The sequence below is a fragment of the Micropterus salmoides genome, unplaced genomic scaffold, assembly GCF_014851395.1.
Source record: "Micropterus salmoides isolate LMB-PRFRI ecotype aquatic unplaced genomic scaffold, ASM1485139v1 Ms_hic_scaffold_7, whole genome shotgun sequence".
Taxonomy (NCBI): Eukaryota; Metazoa; Chordata; class Actinopteri; order Centrarchiformes; family Centrarchidae; genus Micropterus; species Micropterus salmoides.
Window position 1 is genome coordinate 28,432,255 of NW_024044459.1, and position 14,305 is coordinate 28,446,559.

At 40.3% G+C, this 14,305-nt stretch overlaps 1 protein-coding gene across 5 annotated transcripts in view; it reads right to left on the minus strand.

Moving 5' to 3' along the window:
- mctp1a (multiple C2 domains, transmembrane 1a) overlaps positions 1 to 14,305 on the minus strand; it is a 161,513-nt gene that overhangs the window by 68,982 nt on the left and 78,226 nt on the right. For all 5 annotated transcript variants that reach the window (XM_038703636.1, XM_038703637.1, XM_038703635.1 and 2 more), the window contains exons 3-5: positions 5,230 to 5,372; positions 4,917 to 4,996; positions 2,898 to 3,009 (exon numbers count right to left, since the gene is read on the minus strand). In XM_038703636.1, the coding sequence (XP_038559564.1) occupies positions 2,898 to 3,009; positions 4,917 to 4,996; positions 5,230 to 5,372 (335 nt within the window). The remainder of the gene's footprint in view (positions 1 to 2,897; positions 3,010 to 4,916; positions 4,997 to 5,229; positions 5,373 to 14,305) is intronic.

The following is a 14,305-nucleotide window of genomic DNA, read 5'->3' on the forward strand; positions in this document are numbered from 1 at the left end:
AGCATGTAGAGGTCTGTAATTTTTATCATAGGTACATTTCAACTGCGAGAGACGGAATCTAAAACCAAAATCCAGAAAATCACAATGTATGATTTTTAAATAATTGATTTGAATTTTATGACATAAGTATTTGATACATCAGAAAAAGCAGAACTTAATATTTGGTACAGAAACCTTTGTTTGCAATTACAGCGATCATACGTTTCCTGTAGTTCTTGACCAGGTTTGCACACACTGCAGCAGGGATTTTGGCCCACTCCTTCATACAGACCTTCTCCAGATCCTTCAGGTTTCGGGGCTGTCGCTGGGCACTACGGACTTTCAGCTCCCTTCAAAGATTTTCAATTGGGTTCAGGTCTGGAGACTGGCTAGGCCACTCCAGGACCTTGAGATGCTTCTTACGGAGCCACTCCTTAGTTGCCCTGGCTGTGTGTTTCGGGTCGTTGTCATGCTGGAAGACCCAGCCACGACCCATCTTCAATGCTCTTACTGAGGGAAGGAGGTTGTTGGCCAAGATCTCGTGATACATGGCCCCATCCATCCTCCGCTCAATACGGTGCAGTCGTCCTGTCCCCTTTGCAGAAAAGCACCCCCAAAGAATGATGTTTCCACCTCCACGCTTCATGGTTGGGATGGTGTTCTTGGGGTTGTTCTCATCCTTTATGGAGTAGAGTTTAGACCATAAAGCTCTATTTTTGTCTCATCAGACCACATGACCTTCTCCCATTCCTCTTCTTGATCATCCAGAGGGTTGGCAAACTTCAGACGGGCCTGGACATGCGCTGGCTTGAGCAAGGGGACCTTGCGTGCGCTACAGGATTTTAATCCATGATGGCGTAGTGTGTTACTAATGGTTTTCTTTGAGACTGTGGTCCCAGCTCTCTTCAGGTCATTGACCAGGTCCTGCCGTGTAGTTCTGGGCTGATCCCTCACCTTCCTCATGATCATTGATGCCCCACGAGGTGAGATCTTGCATGGAGCCCCAGACTGAGGGAGATTGACCGTCATCTTGAACTTCTTCCATTTTCTAATAATTGCTCCAACAATTGTTGCCTTCTCACCAAGCTGCTTACCTATTGTCCTGTAGTCCATCTGAGCCTTGTGCAGGTCTACAATTTTATCCCTTATGTCCTTACACAGCTCTCTGGTCTTGGCCACTGTGGAGAGGTTGGAGTCTGTTTGACTGAGTGTGTGGAGAGGTGTCTTTTATACGGGCAACGAGTTCAAACAGGTGCAGTTAATACAGGTAATGAGTGGAGAACAGGAGGGCTTCTTAAAGAAGAACTAACAGGTTTGTGAGAGTCGGAATTCTTACTGGTTGGTAGGTGATCAAATACTTATGTCATGCAATAAAATGCAAATCAATTATTTAAAAATCATACAATGTGATTTTCTGGATTTTGGTTTTAGATTCCGTCTCTCACAGTTGAAATGTACCTATGATAAAAATTACAGACCTCTACATGCTTTGTAAGTAGGAAAACCTGCTAAATCAGCAGTGTATCAAATACTTGTTCTCCCCACTGTATGTATACAGTAGCTGCAGTTTGTGCCTCTCAGTGTATAACCATCATGTTTATACTTTATACTTTCACAAACATCATGAAAGAAACGCAACAGCAACTGTTTCCTGGTTTGGTTTGCTAAGTTCTGACTTCTTTGAGTCCAATAACAAAGAATCACCTTGAAAAACATTTAAACATTGTACTTCATAGTACACAAGAGTAAATACTTTTTTGTACTGACCGACATAAGAGTGAGAATTATGGACATGGTGATTTTGTAATAGGTCTTGCTGCATGTCTCGCACTTTGGCTTTTTTCTGTGACTTAAACTAATAATTAGTGTAAAAGTTTCAAATACAAAAATAATAATTACATGAGGACACGTTATATGTGTACAAACAAACACATAGTTCTCTCATGCCAACCCAACACTCGTGAACTTGAAAACGCAGTATATAACGCAGATCCTCATATACAGAAACACTGTTACTGCATGATTAATAAAATGACCAGATCAAATGAGCAGTTAAATAGAAGATTCATTACGAGTATATTCAATATATATATACACACAAGTTCTTTATATTCCCTTACCCTTCCATACCAGTAGATGGCAACAGAGCGAGTCATCCAGAATGTACTAGTATAACCTTGTACTCATTTTCATCACAGTTGGAGAAACCCAAAATGATGCTTAACCTAAATAGAGTTTATTTGTTCTGTCAAATGTGGACTCTCTGAACTACAGTACTAAATAAGCAGCAGAATTAAGACATCAGATCAAAAGGAATAAAATATTTCCCTCATGACTCTGCCTTGTTCCGGATTGAGCATGCAGGGGTCCAATTACCCAAACAAATAATTGAACAGAAATAAATGCAACTCTGAAACACTGAGCATGTCCGCAGAGGCACAAGCCAACATAATTAGGAAAGAGAATCCAGTGCTCTTTGAACATGGAACTTTTCCACAGAACATATTAATTACACTTGTGTTTATGCATATGTATTTGCTGAGTTGAAGAGATTCCAGTAACTGAGGTCGAAAGGAACCAGCATACCCCAGTTGAACACAGCATGCTTCTGATGTATGGGAAAAGCAGTTCATTGACCTGGAATAACACTGTTGCTGAACTTCGATTAGGAATTATAAAACTTTTTTTTTTTTACTGAAAAGAAGTTATGCTTAACTTAGGTCAGGATTTATATATTATTTTCTCCGGTATGTCAGGCATTTTATTCCTTATCTTGGTGTCACATGTCAAAGATGATGTATAGATCCTACATAAGGTAGGAAGGAATGATTCCCCAGAATGAGGAGTAAATGTAGTGTGTGCAGGAAGAGCGAGAGATGAAGGAGTAATCTGACTGAAGGCTCAAATAGTTTTCTTACAGAATCCCTCATGTCTCCCTCCTTCGGTGACAGAATGACAGCTAGTTCAAGGCTGCCCAGGTTATGTTCAGGGTACTGTGGGTCCTTCAGGTCCAGCGTCACATCCAGTGTCCTACAAGGAAGCACAGTAATCAATGTTCACATAAAATTCATACTGTAAGTGCTTACATTAATACTGTTCATTCATATGGATACAGTGCATTTATATAACTGAATTTATGCATTACACACCACACCATCTTAACAGAGTGGATACACATATTCAGTCAGTTCAAGTTGGGCAATAAAACAATAATGATAATTATCGCAATATAATTTTCCTCAATAACAATATAATAAATGTTCAATATATCATCAATAAATATTCTGTTTAATCCATTTGAAATCACGAACAAATTAGCACTTAGTTGTTCTATTTAAAAAAAAAAGGGACTGAAAAAAGATTTACTTATATTTGTTGAGAAAGATTTAGTCATAATAAGTCATCATATTAGTCATCATAATGGTTTTGTTGGGCCTCACAGTCTGGTAGAAAAAAAGAATCGTCCTTCTGATATCCTACAGGCCTGACCCTGGCTCAAGTCCGACTCAACGATGTGGAGCATGGAGATAAGCTGTCCACAAGCGGACTACTACATTCTGCCTCCATCCTCTCTTCCTTCTAGCTGCCATTCTGTTTTCAGTGAGTTGCAGTCAACCTTGCTAACAATCTTGAATCATGCATAAGGCAGGTAATTAGTATAGGGATATCAAGGTGGGTAATTAATATTAACAAGAGCAGACTCTTTAACAAACGTTTATGTGAGCTTAACTCAGTTTAGACTTGCTCTTGACAATTCTGATCTGTTTTAAGTCACAATTCCTCATCTAGATGTGAACAAAATGGGCGCCCACCACCAAAACTGATTGTCTGTCTTTAAATACAAGCACTAACACAAAGCAACAGCAACAGTTATGAATGTTTTATGGAGCTGTTCAGTGTTGGGTTACATCAGAAATGCTGGTAAACACAGCAGGTAATGTGAAGACTAATCAGTTCTGATGAGCAGCGATGACCCCAACGTTGCAGAAAGATAGCTCACTGGAAATATGGAGATTAATGCTTTTCATAAAAAATGTAAGAATCATCATTAATGCACACCATTTTGAATGAAAGAAAAAGCATTAAGAACACAAAGCTTTCTCTTGTTAATAAAAGCGCTTCACACCCATGCTACATCCAAACCGGTGTTTTCACCTAAGACATCACATAGTAGGCATTTTAAGCAGACAACATTTTGACATGTCAGAGTAGGAAAAGCATAAATAATAAAATGAATAATGGCTCAATTACATTTAGCTGATTTGGTGTAAGGGTCCTGGTATTGTGCACGCTGGCTCCCTGTCACACTCATTGGCCTATTCCCAGCATAGCCCCATCCATATCCCACCAGAGTAGGTATGATCAGCCAGAGTAATTGAAAATACCTATGTGGGTGTGCAGGGATTCTTCAAAATTCTCACTGAAAAATGTGCCACCCACTCCAAAGTGATTGATGGTACAAATTAAGCTCGATACATCTTTAACAGATGCCTGTATTTCTACTTGACAGAAAATAAATAATGGACTTTTGGTAAGTAAATTCCTCTTCATATTGTCTGTGCAATCAAAATGGAATTCTGCCCTGTTATGCTTCATGAGGTTTGAGGTGAGCTAACCAAAGACTGCCACTAGAGGGAGACCAGACTATATTTGATTAAAATGACTGCATCATAAGCAGGGAAAGATACTTGGAGAGGAGCGTGTGTCAAGAAAATAGGGGTCACGAGAGAGGACTCCCTAAACCTTAATCTAATAATTATTTGCTCTTGACACATCAGCTGGGGGAATGCAGCTACTAGTACAGAACTTCAAATCCAACTAGTGGAGACAGAGAGTTCGGGAGACAGTTTAGTTAACAGGAGGGCAAGAGATTGATATTGAGATTGCTGTGTAAGGTGACAGTGGAAAGAAGGCAGTAATAAAAGTAAAACAAATACCTCTGATGCTCCAGTGACTCCAAGTGGAGGTATGCCGAGCCCATGAAATCATCTTGAAGTCCAAAGTCATAGTCAAAAACCTACAAAGAGACAATATACAGCAACTGTCAAGAGGCGACCCTCAACACCACATTGCAAATGTCATCCGCCCATGACATTATTTTTTCACATTGATTCACTATACCATGCATAAAAAGAAAGCTTGCATAGCTAAGTTCACTTGTCCGTTGAGACTTGACAGTCAATCCAAAATACAACAGCAATTTTTTTTACAGCAGGATGCTATTTGCAGTCCAGGACTTATCTGCTGTACCTTGACATATAGCGGGTCCCTCAGGGTTTCCACCAGAAGGCTTACTCTCTCATCCCACACCGGGTTGAGGTTCTTATGAATGGTCTTACTCCGGAACACCTCCTTCCCTGCTATCTTAAACTTCACATATGGGTCACTGGTCCCTACAGAGAAAGAAAGCAAAGAGAAATACATCAAAATGATGGTACATGCTGTCTATCTAACTCTCTATAAAGGAAAAGTGTAAGCAGGTCACCTTGTTCAGTTTGTGTCATTGGTCAATTGGTATCTACAATTATGATTGTGATAAAATAGTTACTGACATTAGTTTCAAATTCAAACTAACTGCCTGTTAGTAGTTGAGTAATCAACATTTATTTTTTTTAAACATGTACTATATATTTGTGAATTGTTAAATGACTGTATATGTTTGCAGAATTTATGTATACTTTTCATACCATACAGTTATTTTATTATAAATAATAAAAGATTTTTGTCTCTCTCAAATTATACATAATATGACAATGACACAAAGAATGCATGCTGCTTAGTAAGGCCTAAGGAGAGAATAAGGCAGATTACGTGACTCATGCTGTATGGTGGGTCATATGACTACCAGTATTTAATGCTGAAGCTGGTGCAGCATTCCCCATACAGCATCTATTTGACCACTAGGTGGTGCCATGGATTAACATTTATATTGTTCAGTTAAAGTGCCAGGTGATTTTTGTGGGATGAAAGAATACTGTAAAACTAGTTTCTTTTTAAGGTATTAATGCACTTGTATTGGACTTGCATGCTTGTAAACATTTCAAAGTATAGCACACTGTCTATCAGTATTTTATACATAAATGTAAACACACAACTAAGCACTTAGGCCTACAATACACACATATACGGTCCCCTCCAAAAGTATTGGAACGGTAAGGCATATTTCTTTGTTTTTGTTGTTCACTGAAGACATTTGGGTTTAAGATCAAAAGATGAGTATGAGATAAGAGTTCAGAATTTCAGCTTTTATTTCCTGGTATCCACATCTAGATGTGTTAACCAACTTAGGACATATCACCGTTTATATTAGATCACAGCATTCTTAGGTGAGAAAAAGTAATGGAACAAATAATCTTAAAATAAATAACATTTAATATTTGGTGGCGTAACCCTTACTTGCAATAACTGCCTCAAGCCTGCGACCCATCGACATCACCAAACTGTTGCATTCTTCATTTGTGATGCTATTCCAGGCTTTTACCGCAGCTTCTTTCAGTTCTTCTTTGTTTCGGGGTGTTTCTCCCTTCAGTCTCCTCTTAAGGAGGTGAAATGCAGCTCTATTGGGTTAAGGTCAGCTGATTGACTTGACCAGTCTAAAACCTTCCACTTTTCCCCCCTGATGAAGTCCTTTGTTTTGTTGGCAGTGTGCTTTGGCTCTTTGTCCTGCTGCATGATAAACTTCCTCCCGATTAGTTTCAATGCATTTCTCCGTAAATTGGCAGACAAAATGTTTCTGTCCACTTCTGAATTCATTCTGCTGCTACCATCATCAGTTACATCATCAATAAATATTAATGAGCCTGTTCCAGAAGCAGCCATGCACGTCCAAGCCATGACATTACCTCCACCATGCTTCACATGCTTCCTTTCCATCACTTTGCTAGAGATTGATCTTGGTCTCATCAGTCCATAAGATTGTGTTCCATAACTTTTGCGGCTCATCTCTGTACTTCTTTGCAAATTTCAATCTGGCCTTCCGATTCTTCCTGCTGATGAGTGGTTTGCATCTTGTGGTGTGGCCTCTATATTTCTGCTCTCTGAGTCTTCTTCGAACAGTGGATAGTGATACCTTCACCCCTGCACTGTGGAGGTCGTTGGTGATGTCACTTACTGATGTTTTGGGGTTTTCTTCACAGCTCTCATGATATTTCATCAACTACTGTTGTTTTCCTTGGCCAACCTGTTCGTTGTCTGTTGCTCAGTACACCAGTAGTTTCTTTCTTTTTCAGGACAGTCCAAATTGTTGTGCTTGCTATGCCCAGTGTTTGTCCAATGGCTCTGGTCGATTTTCCTTCTTTTCTCAGCTTGACAATGGCTTGCTTTTCTCCCATAGACAGCTCTCTGGTCTTCATGTTGGTTTATCCTCTTTATCAGGAAATGCAGTCTTTATACACTGCTCAAAAAAATAAAGGGAACACTTAAACAACACAATGTAACTCCAAGTCAATCACACTCCTGTGAAATCAAACTGTCCACTTAGGAAGCAACACTGATTGAAAATCAATTTCACATGCTGTTGTGCAAATGGAATAGACAACAGGTGGAAATTATAGGCAATTAGCAAGACACCCCCAATAAAGGAGTGCAGGTGGTGACCACAGACCACTTCTCAGTTCCTATGCTTCCTGGCTGATGTTTTGGTCACTTTTGAACGCTGGCGGTGCTTTCACTCTAGTGGTAGCATGAGACGGAGTCTACAACCCACACAAGTGGCTCAGGTAGTGCAGCTCATCCAGGATGCCACATCAATGCGAGCTGTGGCAAGAAGGTTTGCTTTGTCTGTCAGCGTAGTGTCCTGAGCATGGAGGCGCTACCAGGAGAAAGGCCAGTACATCAGGAGACGTGGAGGAGGCCGTAGGAGGGCAACAACCCAGCAGCAGGACCGCTACCTCCGCCTTTGTGCAAGGAGGAGCAGGAGGAGCACTGCCAGAGCCCTGCAAAATGACCTCCAGCAGGCCACAAATGTGCATGTGTCTGCTCAAACGGTCAGAAACAGACTCCATGAGGGTGGTATGAGGGCCCGACGTCCACAGGTGGGGGTTGTGCTTACAGCCCAATGCCGTGCAGGACGTTTGGCATTTGCCAGAGAACACCAAGATTGGCAAATTCGCCATTGGCGCTCTGTGCTCTTCACAGATGAAAGCAGGTTCACACTGAACACATGTGACAGACGTGACAGAGTCTGGAGACGCCGTGGACAACGTTCTGCTGCCTGCAGCATCCTCCAGCATGACCGGTTTGGCGGTGGGTCAGTAATGGTGTGGGGTGGCATTTCTTTGGGGGGCCGCACAGCCCTCCATGTGCTCGCCAGAGTTAGCCTGACTGCCATTAGGTACCGAGATGAGATCCTCAGACCCCTTGTGAGATCATATGCTGGTGCGGTTGGCCCTGGGTTCCTCCTAATGCAAGATAATGCTAGACCTCATGTGGCTGGAGTGTGTCAGCAGTTCCTGCAAGAGGAAGGCATTGATGCTATGGACTGGCCCGCCCGTTCCCCAGACCTGAATCCAATTGAGCACATCTGGGACATCATGTCTCGCTCCATCCACCAACAGTTGCACCACAGACTGTCCAGGAGTTGGCGGATGCTTTAGTCCAGGTCTGGGAGGAGATCCCTCAGGAGACCATCCGCCACCTCATCAGGAGCATGTCCAGGCGTTGTAGGGAGGTTATACAGGCACATGGAGGCCACACATACTACTGAGCCTCATTTTGACTTGTTTTAAGGACATTACATCAAAGTTGGATCGGCCTGTAGTGTGGTTTTCCACTTTGATTTTGAGTGTGACTCCAAATCCAGACCTCCATGGGTTGATAAATTTGATTTCCATTGATAATTTTTGTGTGATTTTGTTGTCAGCACATTCAACTATGTAAAGAAAGGAGTATTTAATGAGATTATTTCATTCATTCAGATCTAGGATGTTTTATTTTAGTGTTCCCTTTATTTTTTTGAGCAGTGTAGGTTTGAACCAAGGGTGAAAACTTAGACTAGTCATGCAGAGCTATTTAATGTTTGAACAATCAACCTAAAGGGCAACACCTGAGCAACAAGAAACATCTGTTGACTGACAAGTTCCAATAGTTTTGCTCACTTGAAAAATGGTTCAAACAAACATATGATATGTTGTTGGTCATTCAATGAGTTGTTTAACACATCTAAATGTGAATACCAGGAAATAAAGGCTGAAATTCTGAACTCTTGTCTCATACTCATCTTTTGATCTTAAACCCAAATGTCTTTAGTTAACAACAAAAACAAAAAATTTGCCTTACCGTTCCAATACTTTTGGAGGGGACTTTACAGCATACTCCGTGAGATACATGGAAAACAATTACCATTATTCATGATGACCAAGAAATAACAATAACGACAAATAAGATATATAATTCTGAAAACACATTATCCTGGTAAATGGGCACTGATCCTCTTGTCAATCAAATATCTGCTTTATTTCTAACATCCTATTCACCAAGGTCCATATACTTTAGAATAAAGTCAGTGGATTTGGCAGGTAAAGAAAAACAAAGACAAAGAACAGACAGAAACACACCATAAAAGCAAATAACAGGGTCAATTAAAAGAATATGGAGTAAAAGAAATTAAATGAAATAGAGTAACAATGACATTCAGTCCAACAGATACATTTCAATATAAATTTTTGTCAATTAGAATTATACTGCATCTGGATAAAAATGACAAGCAACAACAAAGATTTGGGGAGACTGTGAGTATCCATAATGCAGTGTCTGCATTCAGAGCTGCATGTGTGCAGGAGATAATCAGATTTACTGGCTTTGCAGTCTCTTCATCCAGATTCAGATAACAAAGTGGGCGATGGGACCTGAACAGGACTAATCACAGACAAAATATCACTGCATACAATTTATAGCACATACAAACTAGACAGGGCAGCTTATTGTCTTTATTTAGAATTATTTTCTAAACACACATGTTCTGTGTTTTCCTTTCACAGTGAAATGGATACCACAATGTTTCACAAGAGAGCGCTATACATACTGTATGTGACATCTGTAGGTAAGACAGTCGATTTTAAGGACAATATACAGTAAGAGGGTTTTCCAATCGTCTTCACCGACTGTCATCCTTCCCTCCATCTTTGCCACCCAAGAATCCCAGTGCCTGGGGTGCAGTTTAGCTCAGCTGGTAAAGCGTAACCCCCAGGTACAAGGCTTCAAGGCAGTCCTTACAGCAGTGGCACAGGTTTGAATCTCAGTGCTCTTCTTATCCTTCTAACCATCACCTCTTCCAGTGTTTATACACCTAACTCTAAGGAGGATGAGCCACAACTTCCAGTGAAACAGTACCCTGGACTGATGGGTTTGTTTGTGCTGTGTCAAATCAGTGCCATGTTATCATCCACTGTGACCAAAGTGAGGAGGGAAAGGAATCCTACTACCAAACATTTTCACTCTGTGATTGTGGTTTATGTTTTGTGCCAGTATCACTTGGATAAACCAGGGATGTAAGTGAACATATATAATCTACTATTTAAACAGAATATATACCGCATGTTCACTGTGAAAACCAAAAGTAATCGTAATCCTGAGCTATATTGTTCACCTATTATGATAATCTGCCCTGTTTTGCCACAACGAGGCTGTGTCATAGACAAGGCTGACAACGAGGATACAAGTTGATAAAAGACTGAGCTCCAACACTAGCAAGCGAGCAAGTACAAATATCTGTATCTCACATAATGACTTTAGACTAATGGCAATACAGACATGGGTTTTGTCATTGTCATTGACAAAATACCACCGTGGTCAACCACATGGTCAAAATTAGCATCACAACAATAAAAACCTACAAAAATGATCCTGACAAAGCTTCCCCCACCACCACCTTTTTCACAGATGAAGAAAAAATGCAAGGAACTTAGAAAGATTATTCTGGCAAAACCTTTTTCCACATGTTCTTAAGTCATAAACAACTTAGGTCAGATTTAGAAATTGGATCACAAGAAATGTCTCCCCCCACTTGCCTCTCAGGGTTTCAGTAGATACGTGTCATTAACAATATTAAATACAAAAGCATAAAATCTGCTTTGTTTTGAGTAAAAACCACTGATGTGAACTGCCAGCCAGCTTTGATGTGAGAGTGGCAAAATATGCGCCGGTCTGCGGGGAAAAGATATCCACCTCTTCACATTTGTACAACCTCAGACACCCTCGTGCACACCAGCGGAGATGCAAGTAACACACTCTCACACTGATGCACCCTTTTACACACTATTGCCCTTGACATATCACTGCAGGAGAGCTGCCGCAAGGGGACACGGATGACAGGATAAGTAGAAAAGGAAGGAGGGAAAAGGGGGAATCTCTTTCTCTGTCCATCTCTCTCTTCTTCTGTGTCCCACCAGGTCGATATTCCCCAGACACACATCAGTGGCTCAGAGTCTGTGCATTCCACAGTGCCAGTTTTATGGTGCCATAAACACAGACAGGCTGAGAAGTATGAAATGGAAAAGGTTGGTGCTGCTATAAGTGGGTGGTGGCTGAATATGAGTGAGCGTGGGTACAGCACAGAGGAGTGATTGCAGAGGTGCTTTCTTGAAAATCACCCACCGTAGGCATATATGACACTTACATCACATGTTTTAAAATATTTCCCACAGTTGGGGGCAAGTCCATAAAGAAAGTGATTGTATGTCCCACATAAGGGCTGGTGGGTGGACAGGTCAATAAGCAATGGGTATTATACTTTAAGATCAATATGCTTTAGAAGAATGAATCATGGTTGGAGAGAATGCCTGAAACCTGTTGGGGTTCAGGACGGTAGGTTCGATGGATTGGTGCACTCTGGATGCTTGTCCACCTTAAAGGCAGAAGGCTGTGAAATGGAAGTGCTGAGTAAGGGGACTCCAGGTATAAGGCGCACATGTGTCACTCCCTGTAAATAAGTGCCACAGGTACTGAAGTGCAGCCATTGACAAAAAGCATTTTTCTGTCTTCTGTTAAAGTAAACACCTGCAGTGCAGTTTTGCAAAGTTAGAAAAGAGTTTCTGAATACACCTTGCTGGAATTCAACACTCAGCTTTCAGAGATTCAACAAACTATATCTTGAAATTCACATCTGTTCTTTCAGCTTTGTACATGGTGATTTCTGAAATTAAAAGCCAAGTCAAAAACACCCCTAACCGGCCTGCTGGTCAGGAAACAATTGTGTGAGCTGCAATAAAATATATCTTATCTTCAAACAGGCTTACAACTAAAGATGTTCAACATCAAAAACACACACAAGCTCACTTTTGAGGAATGGGGGGGGAGGGAACCGAACATTCAGGATTTCCCTGAATTTTGACATATAAGACATGATTTACTTCCTAATCCTCCTTTCTGGAGCAACCCTCTGGGCACACAGACTGCTGGGTGAGTAGGTGGGTAAGAAATAGCAAAGGACATAAAGAGATACTGAGAGGTTCCCATCAAAGTGTAAATCTATTCATCTTCTATGATGCTATTAAAACCAACCACTCAACACTGTAATAGTAGCTGGGAGTAGAAAAAAAAATGTGTTTGAGAGAGGACCCAGCAGTGCACTCAGCAGGTAAATTTGCCTTGGGTGTGGCACATAGGGAGATCTAAAAGTCCCTGATAGATTTGTTTTTGATAGCTGCTCTCCATCTTCCTGACAGACAGTTGAAAACATAATCCACCACACACTCATCTCTACTGAACAGTTAATAGGCAGTGGCCATAAAAAAATACTGTTCATTATCTCTGTCTGCCAGTAAGCCAAAGTACCGTGCCAGACACCTGAGAAGGCAACAACAGTATGCTTAAAAGCACAATCTGTGATCTAAATGTAAACAGCCCCCTCTACCAATACCTTCTATCACTTTTTGAAGGGTCATTGAATACAAGGGTTAACACAAACACAATATTTGTTAGACTTTAAGCAAAGATACATTTTAAATTGTGATTGATTAAGGAACACAGAGTGCGGATCCTCCAGCTGCTTCCCTTGTGACGCCTTGTGTGATTGTGCACAATAACTTGATGAACAAAAGGTAAAAAGTAACAGAAGCATCTACATGTTATAAACCCAAGACACCTTTAAACCTTGACAAAGCAAGACATATTAGTGCAAGCAAATGATTTGGGATATCTAGCAGTAGAAGGTTCTACATTACAAAGTAATACTAACTACTAGCATGCTAATACATTCAACAGATTACACATTAAGTAAATCCTGAGATTCTCTGTTATGCTCATGAATTAACCAAAGTGATCAACTATGTTTCACCAGTCCAGGATGTTTGGGTCAAAAGGTTTGAACACAAACAGGCCTACAAGTGTATTCCCACATTGCAAATGTAGCTATATACATTATCATATTTTAATGAAGCATGTGTTGATTAAGTGTAGACACTTCCCCCATCCATATGCCCCATCCATATCATACCAGCCATGGGAGGCAGTGTGTATCCATTCACACCAAACGCACTTTTCTAATGTTTGTCTTTGATCTGCATTAGCTTTTACTTTTATTGATACACAGTAGACTAAATCCACTTGTGCTACTCATTTACCAAATTCAATCTGATCTTCAAAAACATTAATTTGCTCTTCAGTTTGTTGTTTTGTTGTGCAAAGAAAATGTATTTGATAGACCTGGTAACATGAATGGAAATACATTATTTGCTAAAGTAATGAAAGTAGACACCATTTGACATTGTTAAATGACCTGACAAACATTTCTTAAAAGAATGTTGTGACTCCAACCACTATAAATGAGTTGTTTGAGTTTCAATACACTCCACATTAAGGATAGATATAACAACAGCAATATATAAATATGTAGCACTGTAGAATAGTATGTAGTATAGATTGCATTTAATGTATGTGGGATTTCCAATTCTATCTTTTTACTATAACAAACTTTTCTCTTTATTTGTGAAATCTAATGTTATTTGTAAAATGTTCTCATTTAAAAATGAACTTTTGCTAAGTGATCTTTTGGAGGGTTTTTAAATAATATGCAGTCAAGTCAGCTACAAGTCCATTTAGGATTCAGTTTATTAGGAATGAATACTTCAAAATGATCAGTTCCAGCAATTGAAGCATGAAGTCATTACAGGGGTCGGCCGAAAATGCAGTAAAATTAATCAAACTGTAATGCTTTCATTGAAATGCTTGTGCTGCTCTGGGAGTAAGCAACAGCCAAAGGGCATACAAGTATAACTCCAAATGCTCCAGACAAAACCATGAGCAATAATAGAGTGCCTGTGCATGTGTAATTCATGTCTGAGGCATTTATTGAACACAGATGCACACTCACGCACACAAGTGGTTACTC